This window comes from Egretta garzetta, unplaced genomic scaffold (assembly GCF_000687185.1).
Source record: "Egretta garzetta isolate BGI_Z169 unplaced genomic scaffold, ASM68718v1 scaffold287, whole genome shotgun sequence".
Taxonomy (NCBI): Eukaryota; Metazoa; Chordata; class Aves; order Pelecaniformes; family Ardeidae; genus Egretta; species Egretta garzetta.
In genome coordinates, this window is record NW_009260435.1 from 3,340,206 (window position 1) to 3,366,631 (window position 26,426).

Genomic DNA, 26,426 nt, shown 5'->3' on the forward strand with positions numbered 1-26,426 from the left:
GGCGAGAGGGGCCTGTCCCGCCCGACTGCGTCTCCTCACCGTCGCTCCCGGGCAAGCCCGCAGTCGGGAGCAAAGTCTGAGGAAACCCCGGAATGGCTCAGCCTGAGGGAGATCCCTGGCCTTGGAAACTCTTAAAAAACTGCCAGGAGGTGTAGAAGTATTTGCATTTTAAAAACTGTTGGTGATGTTCTTCCTTCGCTGTCAGAGAGAAAATCATGGTTACAAAAGCTGACAGCGCGGTAGGTCTTGCAGCATACACGGGTAGGGTTTGCCTCCTCTACGCTTTTTTCTGAAGACAGATTCTTTTTTCTAAATTATTTCCGAATTCCCTGCAGTACTGGGCAAATACTCGGGCCCTCAGGTTTTTTCCTCGAATATGTATGTCAATTTACCGAGCTTTTATTACACCTTGATTATAGTCAAGTTAATTTGGTGAGCAAAAGCACAGTTTTCTAAGATACCTCACCGTGTGAAAACTCTTCATCCTGGGCCTACCCTGATGTCTGAAGTGATGCTGAAATACAATCTTACTTTGTTTGAAAAACTCAGCTTCCTTCAGCTGGCTGCAGTGTTTCAGTCTTCATAAGCTCAGTAGGTTGTCTTAAAGCATACAAACAAGTGCAAATCTTAACAACTGCCTGGTTGTTGACGTAGGTTTGGGATATTTACTTTTAGAAAAATGAGCAATTTACCAGGACTACAAGATGTAATACAAGAATAAGGGAATAGCCCACTTAAAGCAGTATCGCTCATGATAAAGGCCAACAAAATCCCACTTTGTATGTTACTAATTGTTAATCTTGTTCTGTTACCTATTTCCTGATAATTTAGAAGTGTCTTTAACTTCTGGTGAACAGCTGATTCTTCAGAAGAATCAGAACTGTTGCAGGAGAGTTTTTGCACTCTAATCAGTAGCTGGCTAGAATTTATTTCAACCTTGAAGCCAAGGGTTTACTTGATTCCAGAATTGTTATCGCTGTTCTGGAAATTCTTGATAAATCTATAAATACTTAGTCCTGAGTGTTTCTGCATTTGTGGCAATGATTCTGTAGTTCAAAACTGGGTAAAAGTATTCGTTTTCTCAGAGCTGATTGTACAGGAACTGTTACATCTTTTTTTTTTTTTTTTTTTTTTTGAAATGAGAACAGAAGTTTTCCATTTTATTTTGCTTGACCACTAATTATCTGAAACCAATTTCTTGGTATGTCTCTCATTAATTTTTCTTTTTGAACTAATAACCAACTTGCCTGGTTCTGTATCACAGGAAAGATTATTCTGCTTGCCTTTCACTATTCCAGAGCAGTCCATGCAATGGTTTATTTTAAAGTTTTAATATTCTTTGTACTGTTTTTTGTCTTACATTTTTCTGTAGGGTCAGTCTCTTTTTTTTTTTTTTCTTGGGTTTTTGGCTACTTCTAATAAGGAGCAGTGCAAACACCTTACAAAACAAAACCATCTTCTGAAAACCTTACTGTGTTCATCAGATGTCCATGGCATAAATGCTGCTAAGAAGCTAAAATTAATTTTAGAAGTGGTTTAAGCCAAAATGATTAATTGCATTTATTTTTACACAGGTATGACAACTCAATGGGGTCGTCCAAAAATGTAGTAAGTGAGCCTGTTGATGTGGAGGAAGGCTATAACATGATGGTAAGACATTCAGATGCTATAACAGTGTGGTGGGATTTTTCCTACTGCAAGAAAAACTAACTTTTCATGTTGGGATTCATTGATATATTGGTTCATTTGTAGCTTCTCCGAAAGTATTGGTCCTAGAAACGGAATCAATTTGACTTATTAACACTGTGATGAGAAGCTTTCAAAAATTAATTTTACTCTAGAAAAATGCAAGTATTTCTTCAGTTTTTGCATCATTTCTGGTTGTGTTAGTGCATAGGTTTTTTGGACTTTAAGACATACGTTTCGGCTGATTCCCATTTTGAACTGCTCTCATCCTACCTGTGCTCTAGTGTAAAACCATGGTGTTTGGTTACACTAACAGAGTGGTGTTCTTTGAGTAGCTGAGGTCAGAGCTGAAGTAATTTTCTTTGAGATGGCAATAGCTGAAACTGGTGCTTTTGTTTACAGCAATGTATTTATATATATGAACAGCATTAAACCAAGAATCCTCATGAAAGTTCTTTTAATAATCGTAGCCATGTAAAGAAGCAGTACAGATTAAATCACAAAAATCTGCTATTTAAGGCTAAACAAATTTGTAGTCATTCCTTTTGCCTAACAGATGATTGTATCTACAGCACTTTGAAGAAGATAGCTGCTTTGGATAGTTAAGCAGCAAGTAGGAGGGATTCAGGTTGAGGAAGCAGTCAAAAAACTATGTATCGGTATCACTTCGCTCATATGAAGAAGGGTATTAAAGCTTGCTCTTACCTAGTGAAATGAAAAGACTGTGTTGGTACCCACTGTGGCCTTGGGCACAACAGTTTACACTTCTCTGTGGCTGTACACTTGGTTATTGCCAGCTGCCCCGTTAAGACCTCCTTTAAGGGTTGGTTCTTTTCTTTTGACTGATGTCTTAAGTTATGAAGACTAGAATTTTAAGTCAGGCTCTAGTTTCATGATACAGAGTACTTGGAAACGTCGTTTTGAGATACTTTTGCTTTCCTTACAAGCCTTTCTGGCTTGTAAAAGACAGAAATAAAATAATTTAAAAATAAGTCAGTTTAGCGTGGACTAATGCAGAGCTTTACACTTACATGGGAGTAGTCATATCCAGAAATGAGGTTGGAAAACAACTGTCTTGGCAGCAGTTGTGCAGAAAGGAACCTTCAGATTACAGAAGGTCATACGTGCAACAGGAGGAATTCTGCTCATGTATGAGGAAGATGGGGGTCTGTTCTGACCAGGGGATGGGAACTTGGGGATTGGACTGGACCTGCAGAGGTCCAGGCTGACTGTGTAGGTCATGCTAATTTATGTGTGATATGTCATGACATATGTGTTAGAATTATGTCATAAGTGATGAAAAGGTGGTATCATATTAAAAAAAAAACCCATGAATTATTCTGAGATGATTAAATGGGAGTATCAACTGTAAGATGTGAATAAGCTGCCCCCAGTGTTTAGCACTGAGATAGTCTTCATTGAAGAATTTGTATCTGCTTTTGGACATTGTATTTCAAAGACAGATGTGAATCGGCGACAATCTGGAAGAGAAAACCGTAAGTTCTCAGATTCAGAAAACTTGAAATCTGAGGTCTGGAAAACATGAGGAAAAAGATGAAAGGAATAGGGATGGTAAGCCTGGAAGATAGGAGGACCAGTGGAGGATGAAATGGAACATAACAGCATAAAAATATTAGCAAAGAAAAAAATTCAAATGGTTTCCAAGTCCTCTGAGTATGGCAAGAATGAGTGGGCTTATACTGTAGGAAAGCCATAGAGCAATATTACATAGAGTTTGCTGAGTGAACGCTGTCTGCTGGTGGAGAATTTGAAAGAAAAGACTCAATAAATGAGGAAAGACTTATTTGTATACTTAGTTCATTTTTGGCTGTTGCGTATGCCATAGATTAGCTTTACTTCTAGCTAAGGTGAGGGTTTGGGCCTTTTTTGATGATTTGAAAATAAATTAATGCAAAATGCAGTCTGAACATTCTTTTGGTTTAAGACAGACACATTTCAGAGGTGCTTAAGTTAAAATTATTTGACTCTGTTCTGAAGTAAGCTATCACAAGTATTTACATTGGTAATTTATACAGTAGTTTAAAGTGATTTAAAACAGTTATGTGACATTCATGGATCTTTAACTCTTAGACTGATGATGGAAATGGTATCATTAAACAACAAGGGATTAAAAACCCAAACCAAACTTGATTCAGCAGAACTGGTCACTTACTAAAAATTCCTAGTGAGAACAGGCAATTAATTATATAGAATAAGGAGAGACTAGAACCAGTTTAGGACAGATCCTGTTTTTTAACGTGCTTTGCTTGGGTTTCCTTGGGCCAAAATATATAATCTGCTTTATTTATTTCATTAGGTTTTCCAAAAGTTCACTTATATAGCAGTGCTATTTTTTTTTCTTTGTTTTCGTTGTATTACACGGTGGTATCTTTAGGTAGGTCTGTGGAGCACTAGATGGCACACTGTGGCTTTGAAATGAACAGTTGAGGACATCTGGATGAGAGGAACCTAAGTTAAATACTATTATATAATCATTAAAGTAAAAGCAGTTTCTCATTTGTGTTGCGTTTCCTACCGCCTTATTAACTACAGCCACGCATCTGCTATATTCATTTTTACTGTATTTTCTTTCTAAAGATCTGCTAGTACTCTAAAAGAAACTGTTGGCAGGCTTAAGTTGTACAATGGTAAGAATGAAAAGAGGAAAAATGCATCTTCTGAAAATCAGTCTGTTTGTGCCTAAAATAATATTTAGATTAATGTAACTTCTTTGTGGTTAAGTTTGTCAGTGTTTAAAGATAACTTGGTCAGCAGTTTTGTGCTATCGCGGTACATAAATTTATCATTACAGTATATTGTTTGGCTTTGTTTCAAATTATTTTCTGAGGAATAACTTGATACACTGTAGAAGAGGCAAGATTTTATCTAACTGATGTCTGTCAGTTGATACAGGTGTTCCTTAATATATTTGGCTTCAAATGTCTTGCGATGGTGTATTTTGCAAGTGCAAAGAAGTATGTTTATTAGGTAAATGAAGTTCATCGTCAGTGTCTCTTATTCTGTCTTTGAACAGCTGTAGCTTTCTACTAATAACAGCTAACTTTAGTTGCCAGGAAACACTTCATAGGTTCTTGTCTTCTCAGTGAAAGAGAGGTCGCTTTTTTATATGTTTCAGATGGTTCTGATAAATGTTGTGCCTTTCTCCAGGCTCTTTCCAGTCAGCTAATGCATGCACTTTGGTCTCCTGCAGTTTTTATCTTGAATAATTAGTTCTAATTAACACAAGGTAACGAAAAAGTTTGTGAAGTCTACTGTGATGCTCTAGCAGCATTGACAATCAATTAAATGGAGGTTAAAAACGTGTGGTGTGGACATACCCATATTGAGGGTTGGGTAGTAACTCTCATGTCATGTTGATGAATCAATCTGCTTATCATGCAGAAAAATGGTTGTGAAAATGAATATGTACACCTGTTTTGGGTATTTGAGGAAAATTCAGTACTGGCACACCCCACTTTGGATGGCTTAACCACATATTGGATGAAATTAACATATCATAACAAAAATTTTTTTTTTTTTTTTCTCATCCCTGTATTTCTTGTTTTCAGGCTTCATTTCAGTGCTCTAATAGCCATGACAAAGTGAGGAAGATAGTTGCAGAAGAGGGACGTACCGCAAGGAACCTAATTGCATGGAGCGTTCCACTGGAAAACAAAGATGATGACGGTATGTGTTGAGCAGTCTTCCATCAGCTTTTTCCACTTCCATCCCTTTGTCCACTGGACTTGCTTACCTGGAAACACGTTTTCTTACATAGAATTTCTCTATTAGAAAAAACAAAAGTTATGTTTAGCACACATAGTATAATTGTAAAGCTTTTTTCCAAAATACACCCTGCAGTTGACAGATCACTTCATACAACTTTCACAGGAACAGATTAAAAACTGTTTTATTTTGGTCTTTAAGCGACATCTAGGACTCTTGCTGATATTATCAAGATACTTGTGTAATATAATAATGTTTTTTCTTAAAATATTGGACTTTGAAAAGGCTGTTAAAAACTTATCTCGTGTAACTTGGGAATTCAGAATTGTAGGGATGGCTTAGAACAATCCAGCAAATTGCTTTCTATGCTCTAAAACAAATAAGGTTTAGTATCACTTAAATCAGTGGTAAACATCTGTGAAGAATCTTTAAGGAAGGGATACGTGGGGACAGTTTTCCATAATGTAAGTCCTCAGAACAGTTTTGTTACTGTTGTAATATTCTCTTGTGGTATGATGACTTAAGGAGCCAGGAATTGACTTTAATTTTTATACTGCTCAAGCTGTTCCAGATGTCAGAATGCTGTTTTTTGAGGACTTCATATCAAGTACTTTTTAGTTCACATGTTCCTGTGGAGGTGCTGCTGCTTTTGAGACTTAGGCAGGAGTATCCAAAAGTAATTTTTTTTTTTCTTTGTTTCTGTGTGGGTGGCTGAGCACTGGAACAAGTTGCCTAGAGAAACTGTGGGCACCCTTCATCCTTGGACATGCTCAAAACCTGGCTGGACATAGTCCTGGGCAGCCTGCTCTAGCTGACCCTGCCTTAAGCTGGGAGGTTGGACTAGATGATCTCTGGATCTTCTTCCCAACCTCAGCTGTTCTGTTATTCTGCCAGTGGAAAAGATATTTCTATGACCAGTTATGTCTAAGTTGCAGGATAATTAACCCTATGTCTGAAGCAAACTGAAGCAAAGTTTAAACTGTCTTTGGCTTGCTTTTTGCATTAAGGTGTATTTACGATTGTTTTTAAAGCTTAAAAGTCGAAAGTGACAAGACAATGAGGTGCATGAAAACCTATTTATATGTTTGTACGTGGACATTTATATAGGTTTCATCAAGGAAATTACATTCAGTTTAAAATGCGTAGCTGTACCTCTGTTGAACTATGACAAGCAGAATGACAGATAACTTAGGTTTAGGATGTTTAGCTGATAAACTAATTACAGATGTCCACATTTACAGGCTTTGGTTTCCGGTTCTGACCGTTTTACTTCTCTATTGTTCCACTGCTATCTTAGCACGTTTTGTATAGCAGCAGCAGAAAAACGTGTACTGTGAATTTTTGTTAGCTGCATTGTAGGAAGAGAAATGGAAATAATTTAAGACTTGAGCATAATCTGACCAATTAGAATGCATACCTCCCAGCTTTGGCTCACGTGCAGCAGCTGCTCGTTTCATTGTCATGAATACGTGGATTTGTAAGTGGGCCAGTTCTGTGTTCTTATGGGAGCTTCATCTGTCTCCAGAAGGTGCATTTATCTATTTGCTGCTCTTACAGTCCCCTGCATGTTCTTGAGTATATTAGTAGCTATCCACTGATATTATTGGACTAGTCACATAAGTTGTTAAAGCAGAATTAGAATTTGGACTTGAATTATTTGTAGATTCTGAATTACACTTTTGGGAAGGGTAGTAATACGAATGAGTTTATGTGAAAGGAACATAGAGTATATTGCTAACAGTATTTTTGAGTTACATGTGACTTGATTCAACTTCTGTTTAAAGAGTGTTATTTTTTAACACTACCTTGTTTGTAATACTATTTTAAAAGCCTCCAAGTAAGATGTTTTCCTTAAAAATGACTGAATGTGGGTTGTAGATGAATGGTTGCTCCAAGTCTAGCATTTTCTGCCACAACATGAAGAATGAATGTAAAAGTGAATTTTTAGCCTCATTAAATAGTTATGTATGATAATTAAAATCCAAGAAGCTATATTAATTTCCTTCTTTTGTTTTTATTAGCACCATTGTAATTTTTAAATTTTTTGTCACTGGTGCTTTTTTAAAAATTTCTTTGTTAAGTTGTAGGCTGACCTTTTTGCACGATACAAAGAATCTGGTGATAATTGTGAGCTAGAAAATTTTCCCGTGGAAAGCAACTTGTGGCTAATGAAAGTCTGGCAGAGCCAGATCCTTTCTCTCTGGACCCTTGTCTTGGCATAGAGGGTATATATGTTGCTGTCAGTGAGCTCTGATTCATTTAATGCTGATCTTTCAATATGTATTTTGTCCCTGAGCAACGATGCAGCAATATTATGAATTAGGACAGTTCTAACTCGTTCAGGGGTTGTGTAAATCAGGCCAAAGGTTCAGGTTGCCTGAGACAATCCTGCAACTCTTCTGTACAAAGCAGAATTTGGTCTTTCGGCAGTTCCTTCTGCACGTAATGTTCAGAGGTATTGCTTTGGCAGTAACAGTGTGTGATTTAATGTTTTATTTTATATACTGTTATTCATTATGAGATTTTTTCTTTCTGCAGAAACAGTGAGGGTATGGACATTTGCTATTACTAGTTGGTAGTGTTATAGAGGTTTGATAAATTAAAATGCTGGATTTGTTTTTTCAGTTTGTATCCTTTCTTTTCTATTTCCTTTAAAAATTGTGTGCTTGTGTCCTTCTTACCACTTAACATTTCCTCTGAAAGACTTGTGTTTTTCATATAGAAGACATGGGTAAAAGAGCAATAATGAAAATAATTGCCATCAAAACCCTCCAGTTCCTTAAAGGAAATACATAGTTCCAGTCAATAAGAAATATTTCCTTAAAAAGGAGAGAGATTTCTGGAATGGTGGGTGGCACTTCTGTGACACATTCGGGAGCAGCATGCACCCTTGTTATGTCAGATCTGAAATTCTCTTTATGAATACAGATCAATGACATGAGAAAATCCCAAATGTGGTGCTAATGGTCTAGAAGAGACAATGACTGTTAATACATTTGAGCTATTGAAATTAAAATACTCCTTCACAGAATTCATTCATACGCAGCAGACTCTGTTGGACAGATTGACTAACAGTACAGCTGACTTCGTGTCCTAGGAGGAAAGTCTTATAACTCTGAAAAATTCACTAGTCTGATACTCTGTCTCCAGAATTAAATTTGCATTCCAAACCTATGGCCACTGCTCACCTCTTGCAGTCACTTAGATCTTGCCCACCTTGGAAAGCTGTGATCGTTCTCATAGAGGACTTCATTTTTTTCCTTTGTAATTATCTTCTATGCCAAGGATGGAATTTGAGGCACCACGTGCAGATAAGCACTACACACAAATTTTATTACAAAGTCTAAGCTATGATATTAGTAACAGTTAAAACATCCCAGAGGCTTGACATTTAAATGTTAATGGAAGGTGAGGTACCTTTGGAACTTCAAGAGATGTGTCAAAAAAAAAGGAAAATCTTGTATTTGTAACTGTTCCCTTCTTATTTCCTATTTGTTTAAAATCACTTGGGCTCTTCCCATCTATAATTCATTCGTAGATTAGGTGTTTCAGGGCAAGGAAACATACTTTATTGTTTGAAAGGTACCTGGCACAATTTGGGGAGTCTGCAGTATAATCTCCTTTAGCAAGAGCCTGATGGAGTAAGTAGGTTTTGCAGTTTTGTGATGAAAGTCATGGAACTGGGCTCTCTCTTTGGCCAAGTAAGGAAGTTGTAAGCCTCATGACTGAAAACATTGTGTATAAGCCCTAGCAACACGGGATCCGATTGTAACTGGCAGAATATAACATGAAGGCAGGGGTATTCTTTAAGGCTCATAAGCTTCAAACCTTGAATTTCACTGAAATGAATGGGAATCCAGTCTAGTGCTGGTAGGTGAATATTCTAGATGAGGCAGTGATTTGTAAAAGTAATTTTGTGCAAAATATGTCACTGTAATTCAAGCTGGAGGTGGAAAAACACAACGAATTTTGGTTATATCCATGCTTGAAGGCAGCAATTTCTTCAGATACTTAGCATCGTACGGTTAGAAAAATCATGTCTACTACTGCTCCACAAACTTCTAAAAAGAGATAATTTATGATAACATTAGAAACTTCAATATGCTTCCTCAATTAAGGGGTTAAAAATAATTAGTCTCAACAAGTTCCTTCCTCCAGGCAGATGCCTCTGCTTTACTTTAAATGAGGTCCAGGCAACCAGGTCTTATCCAAGCCTCATTTTTGCAAAAGTGTTCCTTAAGATGGACAACTGCACGAGCTAGGCTAGTGAGATAGATTCTAGAGTACAGCCTGGTTGTATGTAGCAATGGCACTATAACGTAGACTGACTGTCTTACAGGTTTGATGAATAACAATGGGGAAAGAGGTGACAGAGTACATTTCTCAGGCTGTGTGTAAGAACTGGAGGAAAACAACAGAATGCTTACCCATTTGTATCCTCAGAAATATAATTGGAAATGGTTATCGTGCCTGCTGAAGGTCTGGTGATAAACAGTGTCAAAGGCACTGAAGCAACATGCGCAGTTGATCTCTGCCGCAGTGAGAACAGAAGTGAGGGCTGCTATTAATTACTAAATTTAAAGGCAATTCCCACATTTCTCATATCAGTAAAACTATACAAAGGAGAGCGATGAGAGGGATGATTGTTGAGATTGTTAGTATAAAAGAGAGATTTTGAAAGTAATTTATCAATGGCTTTGGGGGGGGGGGAAGGGGGAGATATTTGCACCTTAGGTTTTTGTGACAGGAAGTCTTCACAAATCATGAACGCTATGTGCTTCATCTTTAATTACCAGACAGAGAGGAAATGTACTTCAGGTGTAAAATACGACTGTAGGTCCCTGAATGCTGCAAAACTTTGCTACTTTATATATTTCACACTGGCAGCTTAATAGCAAATGAGATGCTAATCTTTGGTCACTATTGTTCTTTCCTTAAAATTCAGGAAATTCCTAGCAGATAAAGCCCTTCATATGACATTGAGTTCCTATGCATCTCATAGCAATGTAACTATTAAATAGTTACACACCAGTTGTCACTGAACATATGCATGACCATTAGGCGCTGCTCTTGTGTTGTCACTGCTTGTGAATATAAAAGACAAAAGCAGAAAGGAAGATATCTTCTAATAACCAGAGGCATTTATTAGAAGAAAAAGACTAATAAAGCTTGGAAATGTGGTTGCTGCTGAAAGACACAACTTTTTGGCCAGTACACCTTAAGGAATAATTAGTCCCTGCCACACATTATTTGCTTTTAAGTTTGCAAAACCTAGTATTTACATAAGTTTTGTTTTCTCCAAGTGTCTGCCTAATATAGAAAGTGCCTGAAAACTCGCTTTTGTCTTTACAGGGTACTTGTTCATACATTTCCCAGTTCTTAGGTGATGGATTAGTATTCTGCTTTTCATCTAATCTAAAGAGACTGAAACTTTTTTTTGTGTTCAGCTGCCCTTTTTTAATTTTAACTTACCCATGTTTGTTTGTGAGCCTTTTCACTGCGCAAGTTCTGTATGCCATTGCATTCAAAATCTTGTTATTGCAGAATGTAAATAATCTCAGAAGAGAGACTTTGGTGATTGAAATGTTTCTGACATGGAACTGATCTGCAGTTTAAGCTTTTTAGTGAATAGGAAGTTTTTGTACATATGGTAGCTGAATCAATTTTTTTCCTGAATGCTGCTAAATTGAGTTCAATATATTAATTTGTACCTGTTGTTTTGGCTAATGTAGCATTTAAAAAATGAATTACCAAGCAAGTAATTTTTAATTTGTTTTAAAATTAAAGGCCTTGTTCCCTGGGATAGCTGATAATGCAAACCAGCTGTACAACTGCTTGATTAACACAGGTTTACAGATGCTTTAAATAACCAGAACAATGTAAAACAGCTGGACAGCATTAGGGAATTTGGCCTAAGAACTGTTAAAAACCTCAACTGGGCAATTCTGAAATTCAAGAATGATCTCTGTGGTCTAGGAAGGAACTGTATTCAGCTAATGCATTTATTTGCTTGGCTTCAATGAGCTAAATAATCTTGAAACTTTTGCTTAGATGTAATCTGTGCTAGAGAGTACTCTTGCCATAGTATTTTGTCTTACTGGCTTACATTTTTGGTAATTGGATCCTGTGATTTTCATGTTGTGCAAGTTAGATACTAGTTGGAGGAATAAAACTTAAAAAAATCTTTTTTTTTTTTTAAAGACCCCTGAGCAATTCTCAAAGATTAAATGTAAACGTGTCAGGTAGGTTTGGGCTAACACAAATTTATCTATGCAAGGATGACTCTTAATCAGTTAAGAAATTGCCACCACCACAGCACTGAGGCCTGAAATAATTCTTTATGATTGTGGGAATTTAAAGAGATTATGGAAGCACAGTTGCTAAAGTCACTTCATATAAGTAGTGGAGGGAGACAGGAACATTTGAGAAGGCATTTCAGATCTTAAGGGAACTGTCTCATGCTCTGTGAATGTTTTTCTCTCTTCCTTTGGCTACCCAAATATAGGTGAACTGAATCCAGTCCCAAGTTCTGTTTTTCCCTATCTTTCTTGGCAGAAAATACGTAAATCTACTGGTAGGTTGTTTGAACGGGTTGAGAAAACCTAATTTATTACATTTGTTTTTCCTAAGAAAGATATTCCTTGTTTTAATTCTGTAATACCTGATTGAACAGGCATTCAAGAGCAGACTTTTTTAATCTATAGAGAAAACTAGCATCATATTTGACACGTAGATTGTAATGATACGATTTTCAGAGGCATTGAGCACTTAAAGGTAGGTTATCTTTATTGAATGAAGTCTATAATTCTTGCCTTTCTTCCTTTTTTTTTTTTTTTTTTTTCCCCCATTTTCTGTGTGTTTTCTGGAATTACTGACATTCTGAACTGTGGAATGTATATTTGGAATACACAGTTTTACAAACCTCTTAACTCAGAAGTTGTGCCTATATCAGTACATTGTAAGATGGGATATGTGCATTTTAGAATGTTCTGTCTAATTAAAATCATTATTGTTGATTAAAACAGTTGCTTCTCCCACAGGAAAATCAAAATGGCAAGCTGGTGGAAAAACAAAGAGGGCCACTCAAGGAACACACAAGACTGCAAAACAGGTATCTGCTTATTTTTTATTCTGCTTATGACATAACATTTACAACAAAAGGTTCATGACATCACTCGTATGTTATTGGCTGAAAATTACATACATAAAACTGTACGCACACTGTATTTTTAAAGCATACAAGTTTCAAAGTCAAGTATTCAGAAGTTAAAAAGTGCCAGAATGTGGGTTACCTTCCTCAGCCTTTATTTTTGTCATTTCCTAATCTCTGTATGACTTCTTGGCGTTGAAGTTATTTTAAGGGAAGGTGCCGTTCAGCAATAAAATGATAAAGGTTATTCTTCCTATAAGCACGCTGCTTATACAAAGGCTACCATTCTGCCCAATTTCTAATTTAAGGAAATACCTTATTGCCTGACGTCATGTGTTAATGGCTGAAGTATTTTGGTTTAAAAGTTCAATGTATCCTATTTTGGAAAAATTAGTTTAGGTGAGTAAAATTTCTGAGAGTTATGACTGGAAAGCAAGTTGGAATGAGAAGTGTCAAGAAGAAAGTGCTCTTTTTTTATTCATATTTTTTCTATGTGAGTGATAGTCTTTATTACATTAATAAAGTAATACCTCAAGCTTTCTTCATGTTTAATATTTTTAACAGTTGCTTTTTTTTTGATTAATGGATTTAGCTATTAGTATGGCTTTAGCCATTTAGTATTTAGAGACAGTCTGTCAGATTTTGATAATATGGCATATGGAAGATGTTATTAAGAAAAAAAAAGAACAGAAAAATGTTCTGCTTCCATAGAGATGTATTTGCGTCTTTAAAACATAGGTATGTTATTTTCTTAATTTAGTTTAGTAGCTATTAAGCTTGTGTTCTCTTTTCACGTACTTGTATGTTACAAACACTGTGTATCCTGGTTTTCTTGCTCTGTGAAGGTAAATTTTATTGATGTAGTTGGGGCTCCCTGTAAGAGTTTACCCTCAGAACCTTTTGGGTAAGAGTAACATGCTTACATAGTTTTGGTTCTCTCTATTTTAGTCACTTGGGATTATGTAAATGGTGAGTTTTCAGCATACTTGATTGTTATTCAGTGGCTCTGTGTGGGATTGCTACTGTAAAACTATATTGCAGAAACAGTGCATTCCTAGTGGGTACAATTAAGGTTTGAAACGGACTGCCTAGTGTCTGTGCATCTTGGAACTTCACTTTGGCATTCAGCACCTTTATTTCTACTGCATTTCAGACACTGGATACTGCTATAAATTGGTGGCTTTTTTGTTACTTTTGTTGAGCCTTCAGTTTTAATTTTCCTTTACATAGAAATGGGCCACTAATCTCAAGAAAATAAACTCAGAAGAACTCTTTCATATGATCTTATCAACCTCATCTTCCTCTCAGTAGGGTGCTGGCAAATCTACATTCAATAAATTTTGACATCCTGAGAGTAAATATGCACTTCATTCTTTCCAGAATTCCAAGGCAAGTTACTGAAACTATTTTGGAAAAAAAAAAAAAGATTCATTTTTCACGTCACTTCATTATCCACACTGAGTTACTTGAGATGTAAGAAGGAATATTCCCATGTTTCTGAACTTGAAAGGCACAAAAGCTTTTACCCTTTCTGCAGCTGAAGGTTTGACCTATGGCTACAAGTGAGATAATATGAACTAGCCCCTCTGAATCTTTACTGTTCTTGGGTGGGTTTTGTTGTTCTAGTGACTACAAGCTTCAGTGTAGGCCTGCTAGATGATGACCGACTTATAGGCTTTGGGTAAACATCCATATTATTTGAGGGTGGGGAGCAGGCCAAGGCAAGCTTTTTTTGTGTGTGTTTGTAAACGCTGTGATTGGTTCTTTGTAATGTGCAATGGTCTGCAAAGTTGTTGAACATGGATTAAATTTTGGATGTGTATTGTCAAAGGCTAAGGGATCTGAGATCTCTTAGATTCAGAAGTAACTACTTCTATCCAGTTAAGAATGATGTGTAGAAGTTTGCAGGATTGGACTTCTAGAACTTTGCTCAGAAAAACTTAATTCTGTATCTTTGAGTCTTGTCAGTGGGAAGAGGCTTATGCCTCAAATACCGACCAAAGTGAAAAATCTGCTAAGAGTTAGTTGGAAGCACTAGATGCAAGGATGTAGGTAGAGTTTATGTGGCTTGGGTATAGCTCCATCTTGGTGAAGGTGTGGGATCGTTGCCTGATCTTTCTTCAGACTACGCTGTTAGAAATATTTTGTCCTGTGCCTACATGTTCCTTCTGAATACCAGGGAGATTGAGAAATGATAATCTCTGTAAATTGAGTTTCACTGTTGCATCACTCTCAACCTGAGCATGGCACTGAAAAATATGATCTGGTCAAAAGTACATACTTCTAATAAATATTGTTTAATTAAAACTTCCAGGAAGGATGAATAAGAATAATAAAGCTATACCTTTACATCAGCACAGAAACTGCAGTCTTGAAAAGCCTGTACCTAGTCCAACATTTCTTGCTTTTCACAGTGAAAGGTTAGTTTGATTCATTAGAAAATTTACTTAAGGTGCTTACAGGTAAAGATTCTGCTGAACAATATACAGATTAACTCAGAAATCCTGGTAATTTTTCAGCTCTTGTGTTAAACATCTGTACAGAATATAGCAGTCTATATAAAATATTAGTAGTATCTTTATATTAAAAGTAGTCTGTGCTGCCACTCTTACAATTGAGTACTGGCTTTCATTTCAGTAGAGTTGGTGCCAGTCAGACTTGATTAAGTTTGGAAATAGCTTGCTGAGTTTGATCTTTTTTCATGGAATTTCTGGAGGCTGAAGTGCCAAATATGGGATACAATTTGGCTTCTCTGAGAATTGATTTCTGTTTCCTTGAGTGGCAGATACTAGGCTACGGCAAATTCAAACATACAGTGTTAAAACTGACTTGTATCAGGAATGTAAAGTATTATTTCTATTAACTAACCACCAACTTACCTGCTTATGTGATTGTGTTTACAAGAAATGTGGTAGTTTAGGGATTTTTATCCTTTCAAAGGTGTTCTACTGGAATATGAGTAACTGTAAATGTTGCTTAGGTTTTACTTAAACACTGGCAATATGCTTACAGGGGTGGTAATGGAACTGCTACAACTTACAGTAGTTAATAGTTCAACATGCTGTTTCCTTCAGTAAAATATGGCTGGCATACAAGAAAGATGATAAATGGATGCCAAATATAGTAGGTGGATAATGTTTATTGCTAAGTATTGAAACATAATCCATAACACCGTCTTAAAGATGCATTTGAAAATGTGTCTTTCAAATAGTGGAAATTGTGCATGGTTCCCAGTCCAAAACAACTGATCCTTTATATCAACAATATTAGCTGAGTAAGTAGAAACCTAATCACTTTACCAAGGTCACATTTTATAAATACAGGCAGCAAAAGGTAACGCTGTTATTTTAATATAGCTATTTATGATCCTGTAGTTAAGGTGGTGTCATTATAAACTGTATTTTAAAGGTGCTGTAAATTAGCCAGTATAAGCTTTGCTTTAAAGATTTATATACAAGGAGCATCTTTTCTCCAAGCTGTTCCCAGTCACTTGATCCACTATTTACAGTATTTCTAGTGAGGGATTGCATACTTTAATTACAAATTCGGTATACTGGCTTGTGCAATGTTCGTTTTGATTATTTTTATTCAGTCACCAAAAGTAGAGTTTTTGGAATGGAATTTTGCAGTAATCCCTACAAGTGTGCTCCAGTAGGAATTGATTTTCTGGAGATCTGTGCCACAGCGGACCAGTCCATGAAAACTGTATTAAAGGTGCTATTAAAATAAATGCATTAATGAAAAAAAAAACAAAACAAACCAAAACCAAACCCCAGAACCCAGACTAATGTAGCATGTAGGTAAGACCTTCATCACAAAATGGCACATGGTTGGGCGTCACTTTGGGTTTATTGGAGGTGCTCAATCCACCTGGCTGCTACGGAATGCGGAAGGTTATAGAAATCTGGCGTGGTAGCAGGATTTTTCTGTTTGTTTTTTGTTGTGGGAGAGAATTTCAAGTTTAATATGGATAGTGTCATGGAACCTAGTGCTGATTTGGTATTGTCAGCCACATAGGCGTCCTTCAGAATCCTTTGGAATGTACTGTGCAGGTAGGTGATAGTATATCCCTGTCAAGGAGGCATAACGCCATGTGAGTGACACTAAGCTGAGCGCACAAGGACAAAGAGATATGTAACACTGAGGTGGTGTAACAGTACTTCCAAGTAGGTACATATGATTCCTGTCTGAGCCAGCATTTGTGATGACAGTTGGATGTTCTCCCTCTGCTCCCCGTCACATTTAGCATTTTGGCAGTTCTCTGCATCTGTGCAGCAAAGTAGTACTAGATCAGTTAACCTGCATATTAACACTAAAAATCAAACAACAGATTTGTTGTAGTTAAAGCTGTTAAATTACAGCCTAAAACAGCATGAGGATGCTTTCAGACTTGGTGTAAGTAGGAACAACTTGATTCATTGGCACAGCACTTACATTGGGTAGAATTGAGCTTGCAATGTTAACAATATGGTGAGTGGAAATCTTAGTAGAAGTAGTCTTTTAAATTGTGAAAACTTCCTTTCGTAAACTAATTCGGTGCTTGCTGGCATCTCCTCTGCAGTGTAGCCATAACATATCGATCAAAGGGCTAGCCACATCAGCATTTCACTGACATTAATACTCGTATATTAGAATGAGGGTTTAAAAACTATAAAGTTGTATCTAATGTCTCGGTAATAGAATTTATCTGGTGGAATATTGCTGGTGTGATTATTAGGAAAATGTTACTTTCATCTCTGGATGCATGTACTTGTCAGAATAAATAATACAGGATGTGTAACTAGAAAATGTAACTTCCCAATGTGCTAAGCAGCAGAATATCTTTTACTGTTGTGCAATCTGAATGTTGGGTTATAAATGTCAAAGAAACAGAATCTAGTTCTACATAGCTGCTGCATATATTTAAGCTAAGGAAGTGTGTTTTAAAAAACTTAAGTCAGTGGGATGATGTAGTCTTCCTAAGTGAAAAATTTCTTGTTTACAAATGTTTGAATATGTTGAAAAAATGTGTGTTGCACGGAAACCCAACCGCTTACCAAACTTCTCTTTGTTGTTTTCCTTTTCCGTTGTATCTTGGTTTTTTTCAGAGCACTACCATAGACTGTAAATTAACATCAGCAGCAGCTGGAGATAAAAACTTTGACAAAAGCCCAACAAAAACAAGACAACCTCGAAAAGTTGATCTGCGAGCTCGATACTGGGCATTTCTTTTTGACAATCTCAGACGGGCAGTTGATGAAATCTATGTTACCTGTGAATCGGATCAGAGTGTAGTAGAATGCAAGGTAAGTCTTCAGCTGTTCTTTGCCTGTTGTCATACGGCTTGTACTGTGGTTTCCTCATACTTTACAAAAAAGCCAAAAGAGGAATTAGGGCTTCAGAAACCATTGCTTTTTGATTTGTATTTAGTGAAGGCTTGCAAACAGGAAAACTGATGGCATATTTATTCAGATTTAAGAAGATGCTTTCCTCTTAGGCAGTGACTAATTTTTGAAGTGTATAAAACTTGTAGTGATATATGTAATGTTATTAGATCTATTTTTTTTATGAAATCAGTTTTTGTTTATTGAGTTCTGATTTTGTTAATTTTCTGACTGAACAATGATTTATTTATCTATTCCTTGTAATGTTCTTTACTGTAGGTGGCACTGTTGTGATTCAGCCTTTTTAACATTCGTTGCTCCCTTTTTGCAGTGATAGTTATCACTCTTCTAGTTCTCTTTGGTGTTCAGAAAGTGATTGGTGTCAAGCGTAAACAACGTCTGGTTGGGATGTCACTGTAGGGCGCGCTTCCTAATTTCGAATAACCTGTGCTTGTAATAGCTTGTGCATCTGTTTTATGGTGATTTTCTAGTAGATCCATTGAAAAATGATTGTCATTTAATAAAAATAATTTGTTCTTTAGAAATGGAATTTATCGTAAGCATTAAGAGAAGCCAGAAGAATATGTTATAAAAGAAATGTTAAAGGTACTACTTCTGGTTTCATATTAAACATGGCTGAAAACTCAACACATTCTGGAAATGATTATCTAATCACTGTAAAAAGTTACATATATCAATTTAAGTATACTTTTTTCTTATCATATGCATCTAGTTCTCTGCTGTAATCAGACACGGCCAAATTGACTTTGAGATTAGCTTACAAATACATTTCACTGAAAGCAGGTTTGAAAACTGAACAGTAGCTAGAGGCTTCCAAATTGCTGGTTGGTCTAACACAATTTAACATTTTGTTACTGAACTGTCTTCCTGCTCAGGAAACTTCTCTGGAGAATTTTTTGGTTTAAGAAAATCAGTCAGCCTTGCATTGTAATTAGATTACCATTTTAAACTTTTGTGACTGAAGGAACAGAAGCGTATTTGTATCATTATCACATATTTTTTGGGTTAGATATCATTCAGCATTTTAATCGTGCTACTTGATCTGCTCTCGGGTGGAGATATTACATAGCCTAAGTGAAAAGTCTTCATTTGAGTAGACGCTTGACAATGATGTATGTATCTGTGTGTATCAGATTACTTGTTTGCAAAACAGGGTTGGAAAAAACCAAAAATGAGTAAACAAGGGAGTGCAAGTCCTGTGTTGTTAAACTTCTGTTACATTCATGTTGCATTTACCTTTTAAAAGATCTTTTTTCAGCGCAAAAAAAAATCTTACCTGATTAGCTGGAATATGCATTTGTGCTATGGTTTTCTCTTTGTGAGATTTTCTTTTAAAGGTTACTGTTGATTATTACTCTTTTGATAAATTACTAAAATTTCTGTTAATTAAGCTATGAAGTATAGAACTGTTGAGTCTCGCAAATTATTTTTACTAATAAGGTTTCACTTTTGTCAATTCAATTGATTGTCATTATTTATTTTGGGCTGGGTTTTGTTGACAGATACAGTCCGGTTTTTACCAGAGGTGAAGTTGTCAGTGAGTTCCAGCTAATCACTTCCAGCAGAATATCTTAACTGCTGTCTTTTGAAGTGAGTGCTTTACATAACTCTTATTAGCATATAGCATTTTTGGTACTACACATATAGGCTTCAAGTAGGGAGTGAGCAAACTTGTCATTGGCGCGGAGGTGTGTTTTAGTTTTGTATGGAATATTAGTGATAATGAACAACAGATCCTTGTGGAAACCGCAATTCTTCCTCACCTCTGATCCTGAAAAGCTAGTGCTTGCTGTCCTCCATCAGCTGAAGTATCTTCTCTAAGTGCAGCTTTCATATTATGCAATACATAGAAAGTGTTTACTGTAGTACCTCAACCTTTTAGGAGTTCATAAATTAAAATTGTGCTCTAGACTCAGAGTTCACCTGGCAAATGGTATTTGAAAAGCACTCATGATTTCATGTAGAATTCATGTAGCTCAGTAGAAAGCCTATGTCCTGCCTTCAGAATGGCTCAACTCTGTCTTTCGTTTGATCATTACAGTTTGTCTCATTACAGTGGGACTCAGTTCAGGTAAATAATCATAATTTGCTTACCTAAACACTTGTTTTATTGCCTTGGCTTTGGCAATCCTGTATATGTTGCTATCACGTTACTTCCAAGCACCAAGTTTCATGCTTTGTATTGACTGTTCTGATTGTGCCTGCTCAGATTTTGCAAGATCTCTGGTTGTGCCTTTTCTTGCTACTTCAAAACATTAAAGCGATGAACAGCATCTAGATTCCCTGTTTTGTGTCACTTGGGTGTCCACTGTTGCAGGAAAGATGGCTGCGTGTTAATTCCAGGGACGGCTCCAACCACTTGAATGTGCAGGATTGGGAGGATGCAAAGTGATCTTAAGCCTGTGAATAATGCCATAACGTGAGGCGTAATACGAATTCTGTGTGGTCTAATGAGGTATCTCCCTAACTTGTTATCGTTGGTAGAATACCAGTAATGCAGATGTGGCATGGCAAAATATGTTAAGCTTCATTGGCAGGAAAATAACGTCTACGAGGTGTATAATCCTTTTCATAGGCTTTTGGACTCTAGAGGCCAGGTTTAATGCAGTCATACGATGTGTCTTTTCTGTCCTTGTATATTCACGATTTTCTGTCATCCCTGCCATAACTTAATATCATAACATAATATCAGTGGACCAGTTTAAATTAATTTAGTCATTATAGATTTCATGAGAGTAGGTGACTAGCGTGGAAGAAGACATGCTGTTAAAAATTCATGCTGCAGAAAAAAACTGCCACTCAGTCTTTATTAGACACCAAGGAGTTCTGAGTGAGAACAAGAGAAGATGAATGCACCAACTGAGGGAGGAGGGATTGTGTGTGCGGTTGTTTTTTGTCTTGCTAGGTTTGGTTTGTTGTTGTGGGGGTTTTTTTGGTTGGCTTTTTTTTTGTTTTGGTTTTTTTTAAGAATTAATTGATATGCACATCATTATGTCATTTCTGGCACCAGAGAAACCAGTAAGGAGATCATGGGAGAACAGGCTCCACTAGGTCCACAGTTTGGAAAACCACTTAGGCTTTTTTTGCTTGGTGGTTTGTTGTGGGTTTTTTTGTTAGTTTGGTTTTTTCTTTCTCTTTGGGCAGGAGGAGTTCAGCTAATTCTTAGCTTTTCTCCATTTTTATGTAGGTTATTGCTGGTCTTCTGAATATTTTAACTTTAAGATGAAAATTCCATTTATAATAAACTTCTACAACAGCTTGTTCTGAAAATAAGAATGGATTAGCTTCACTTTTATGCTGTTTTTTGCAAACTTTTTGGACTACATAGAAAATTATCTAGTGGTTAAAATGTTACAAGAGATACCAACAGACACATCAGCTCAGCTGAAAATGGATTAATGCATTTCTGCCATACCTAAAGAATTGAGATGATTTTGATAAATGAGAATTTCATATTGCCATGTTTTTCTGTTTACTTTCCAAACTCATTTGACAGAATATCGTGTTAGCTCTTTTCATGAAGTACCATTTTTGTTTTTACTGCTGGACATATGTGGGAAACAATGTTAAATAAGGATCCAAAATAGTTAAACTCTTAACGTTTCCTTCTTTGTGTAAGTGGGATAAATCCTGTTTATTAAGATAAATCTGTGTTATCAAAAACTGCCTTAATCCATATTTCAATTTTTTAAGTGGTATCTCCTCAAACTTTTGTCCTGGTCAAATGGAAACGTTCTGTTCCATTTAAACATTTTAGTTGTATAAAGATCGTATTAAAAGGAGACCCGTGTAAAAATGAAACATGACAATTTCTGGCATTTGAAACCTTCAGATTAATCTGGTATAAAAGTGTTTTTTTTATTTTGTACCTTTTGCTCCCTTGTAGTCTTACAAGTTGGTATAGTTTTATTGATCACATTGTCACTGAAGATAATGTTTGATGCTCCCAAATTGGAAAGGGCTCTAGTGGCTGGTTGTGGTTGAAACTGCAGACGAAAGGGTTGTGGTAAGGATACAAACAGTGGAAATGTGTGTAAGAGGATCGGTGGTTGTGTGTATTTTCTCTCAGCTTCAGACACTGCAGAAGTTGGTATTTTGCTACTGATTTGGAATTGAGAACTCTCAAATCATGTATATAGATATACAGATATGGCTTTGATGCTTTGTATATAAAGATATAATGAACATGGTTGAATTATTCCTAAAATAAATGATTCTCAAGTTTAAGCATTATCTTACTGTACATAAACAGGTTTGTGCAATAGTGATAGAGATTAGATATATTCTCCTAGATTTGGCTATAACTTTCATCATTTCAAAATGCAAATTGCATGGGTGTTCTATACATCAGCTATGTTTCTGTATGTCTAAGGTTTATATAAATGTTTTATTACCTAGTATTTTCTACTTTTGAGTGGTGAGCTTAGGCAGAAAAAAATTAGTAATGCCTTTAAATCTCTTTCTGTATGCTAAAAGGAATTAAGCCCCAAATTATTTGTGGATGGAGGAAGGCAGATTCTGTAGCCAATTTTGGCCAATGAAATTTTGGTTAATACAACAGAGAAATGCATTCTGCTGCTATTGTTTTATGGTCTTCAGGTGCCTCAGCAACTGAGTTTGTATATATAGAATCATAGAATGTTTTGGGTTGGAAGGGACCCCTAGAGGTAATCTAGTCCAACCTCAATATATATGTGTGTATATAAAAAATTAAAAAGAACCCACACCACATACTTATATAAAACTGTTATTGATAGAGTTTGAGAAACTGGATCCAGCAGCTAAGGCTACAGTAAGTCTAGAAGAATCTCAAACTACTTTAAATTTAATTGTTGGGGTTTTTTCCTCCCAGGATGTCTTCAGATGGTTGGGGGTTTTTTTGGTTTTGGGTTTTTTTTTTTTCCTTTAGGAAAAGCTGAATTTTATGATGTGAAAAATTAGTTCCATATTCTTTTTAAGTTGCTGGTTAGCATTACTTAATGCTTGTACAAACTTTTATCTTTCTACCCATCATTACTTAATATTTCTTTTTAATTAAGGTTTATTCAGTATCTTTTAGTTTTTATAGAATTAGAGTCGTTTAGGTTGGAAGAGACCTTTAAGATCATCAAGTCCAACTGTGAACCTAACACTGCCATCCCACTGCTAAACACCGTCCCTAAGCACCTCGTCTGCCTGGCTTTTAAATACCACCAGGGATGAGGACTCCACCGCTTTCCTGGGTAGCCCCTTCCAGTGATTAACAACCCTTTCAGTGAAAAAAAACTTCCTAATGTGCAACCTAAACCTGCCCTGGCACAACTTGAGGCTGTTTCCCCTTGTCCTATCGCCTGTTACCTGGGAGAAGAGACCAACACCTACATTCTTTTAATTGCTAATTCTTTCCCCACTAGAGTAATCTATTAAGTGTATTTCTAACAATTTTGTGACCATTTCAAGCATTAACTTAATACCGTGTTGTACTGATGTCTTCATTCTTTGAATGTCTAGAACATTTCTAGTCAGACCAAGAATTTCAGCATGAAATGAACTCTATTCTGTATGATTGAACCTATTTTCTTTTTATTCAGTAAACCCAAGGTGATCATTAATTTCCCTGAAAGCCTAAGCCAATACTTTACATATTAGAACATGTGTAATTCTTTTCCTGTGTTTCTCACAAGACAGTCTTTCAGATCAATAGGGTTTTATGGAATATGTATTCAAATTGTTTGAGAAGGTCTAACTCTGCAGTTGGAATGTGTCAGAATTATAGTAGGGTGCCACTTACCACTCAGTTATAAAAAATATGTGTCTTCTGGTCTTGAATTCGGAGTTATTTAGGAAGAGTATGTTTACATCTCTTTCTTAGTCAATGGCCTATGGCTGTATTGTGACAGTCAATGCCAAGTGAAAATCTTTTGTGAGCGTTCCTCCGGCCTCTTTTTTGGACATTTACATTTTCATTGTTGTCATCTTCTGGAGATGAATCAAAATCACTGAAGTCAACAGGGAAGGACAGGCAAATGGGGTAATGATTGGGCATTCAGTCTCACAGGTGGAAATGGATGGGATCTTTCAGAATGGTAACGTATTCTAGAAAGCCAGCTACTGCAAAGCTGGCTTCTCTTCTAGTTGGCAATCCGGATAATCCTATTCTTGCCTGTCTGCCCTTTGCGTCATATATATATATATATGTATACACACTTTTGTGTAAATAAATTGTATTATTAAGTCCTTGTGTGTGCCCCTGGCCGCTGGAGAAAATTTACTTTGATAACGGTTACACTTCTCAGGAGCACATCCGTGGCAGATTGAGAATTATGGCTGTAATGTTACAGGCAATGAGGAACAAACTGAGGCCAGATATGGTGCAGTTCACATTTGGATCTAAGAGGCCATGTGAACCTTTGCAGCTTCACTCTCTATAGTTTGCTGCTGAGTGGCTTCTGCAAGGATAGAGAGCACGTTTTAAAAGGCATACCAATCAGGAGAGCTTTACTTACTGGAAAATTATTCTGTTTTTCTCCTCTTTGCATGTGTTTTAGAGTCTTTCCCTTTTACTGTTACCTGCCGTGTACTGAAGTTGGTATAAGGAGAGTCCTTTGGGTAGAGGAGCTGCTTCCTTTCATCCTCTCCCAAAGTTATAAGAACTGCTTTGGCAATCATCTTTGTTTAACCTAACCCCAGAGCTGGCTTTAATGCTGTATGAAAAAGGCTACAAGGAATTTTTTGGAAGCGATTTTTGTATCAAATTATCAAAACACACGGTTAACCTTAAAAACATAAATTTAAAGAAAGAAAGAACTTAGTTTGCCTGCTAAAAATGTACTCCAGTATAAGAGAATTGAGTTTAGTTTGGTAAATACATGATCCAAAATATTTGATATAGATAATGAAACAATATAAAGTATGCCTAGTTTGTAAAATAAACCATACATTTCTAGTCTTGAGAATAAGCTAAAGTACAGATCTGGTGACTGAGTTAATTTATCTGACATGCATTCTACTATTTTGAATTGTACAATCTTCCATATATCCCTGTGTTCTTCCTCCTTGTTTGAGAAGGGGAGAATAAATGGAGAAGATGACATTGTCAAAGCTGTTGTGTGATTTCCAAACAAAGTGAACTTCTGTTCTTAAGGATTATAATAGGCCTATCTAGGACCCAAGTCAAGATTGTCCTGATTCAGGAATATAGGATTATTCCGATGTAGCTACTCTATGTAGTCGAGGTCCTGATTGCAAAGTAATTAATACGATCACCCAATTGAAGAGACTAGAAGTACAGCTTTAAGATAAATACATACATAGGAACCAAAGTAATGATGGAGTGCTGGAGAAAAGAAGGAAAAGTGTAAAAAGAGCTTTTTGACATGCGGGACTATTGATCAGAGAATGGAACAATGGGGAGAAAGAAACAGGAGCTGTATTATGAGTGGGTTTAGTTTTATGTCATTGATTTTCCTTTAAGTGTTGTTTTTTAACAGTATTGCTTTCTTTTTTAGTTTGAACTGTCTCTTTAAAAATCATATGGGATGGATATGACCTTGAAAAATAATGGGATTTAAAATTGTTTTGACTCTTGTGCTGCCGTAGGCTACCCCATAAAGGTTCTTTTTTGTCAGCACCTTCTCAAATGGTACAAGTTTCCACTGCTTCAGCACCACCGGGTATATCTGCTACACTCGGTACCGTAGGTGAGCTAGAGAGCTGTATTGATGTCCAAGACCCCAGAGCCCTGCATGCCAGTATTGTGTGTCAGTAGGACAAAGGGATGGCGCCAACCGTCCTGCTGTATGCGCCAGTAACTAGAATTAATTACAAACCAATCGAATCCGTTGCAGCCAATTGGTAAACTAATTGGTAATTTTAGCTGTACATCTATATGTAGTTATCTGGATGCCTGAAACGGCGCTTTCAGAGCCACTTTTGTTCTGCTTCATCCTGCTTGACAAAATGGCCCTCATAGCTTTAGGGAGAAAGATGTGCATCAGTGAATATGGGGCCGCTCCAGCTGCTTGTCTTGTTTGTATTCCCTTGTTCGTAAAACATGACTCAGGTTACAGCTGCATGGTTCTGCTCTGATCATTTCTGATAATGTGTAGCTAAACATTCCTTAAAATAGGTTAAGCCATTTATTGTATTTTTTTTTCCTATGCCAAGTAACTTCAGAAATATAACTCGTATTCAGATTGATTCTTTTTTTTTTTTTTTTTTTTTTTTTTTTGCAAGGAATATCTCAGTGGCAGGCTTGAAAAGTAAATGATTCAGAATTAAATTTTGCTTTCTATGCTCTTATTGTTAGTAACAGTCAGCACAACTTAGTATGGGCTAACCTAAATGGATGTGAATTGAATTAGAAAGCTGAAATTTTATTAGTGAAACTGAAAAAAACCTGGCTAAAATACTTGACTCGTTTATTTCTTGTAGCAGACTTTACTTACGAATTATTTTAGTGCTGTAAACCAACTGCCTTGTAAGAAAGGTTTTTGTTAGCT

General features: G+C 36.4%; 1 protein-coding gene across 2 annotated transcripts in view; it reads left to right on the forward strand.

The window, feature by feature from the left end:
• Positions 1–1,580: 1,580 nt before the first annotated feature.
• SCAPER (S-phase cyclin A associated protein in the ER) overlaps positions 1,581–26,426 on the forward strand; it is a 161,919-nt gene continuing 137,073 nt past the window's right edge. For both annotated transcript variants that reach the window (XM_035899552.1, XM_009643932.2), the window contains exons 1-4: positions 1,581–1,650; positions 5,256–5,373; positions 12,453–12,523; positions 17,650–17,847. In XM_035899552.1, the coding sequence (XP_035755445.1) occupies positions 1,588–1,650; positions 5,256–5,373; positions 12,453–12,523; positions 17,650–17,847 (450 nt within the window). In that variant the 5' untranslated portion in view covers positions 1,581–1,587. The remainder of the gene's footprint in view (positions 1,651–5,255; positions 5,374–12,452; positions 12,524–17,649; positions 17,848–26,426) is intronic.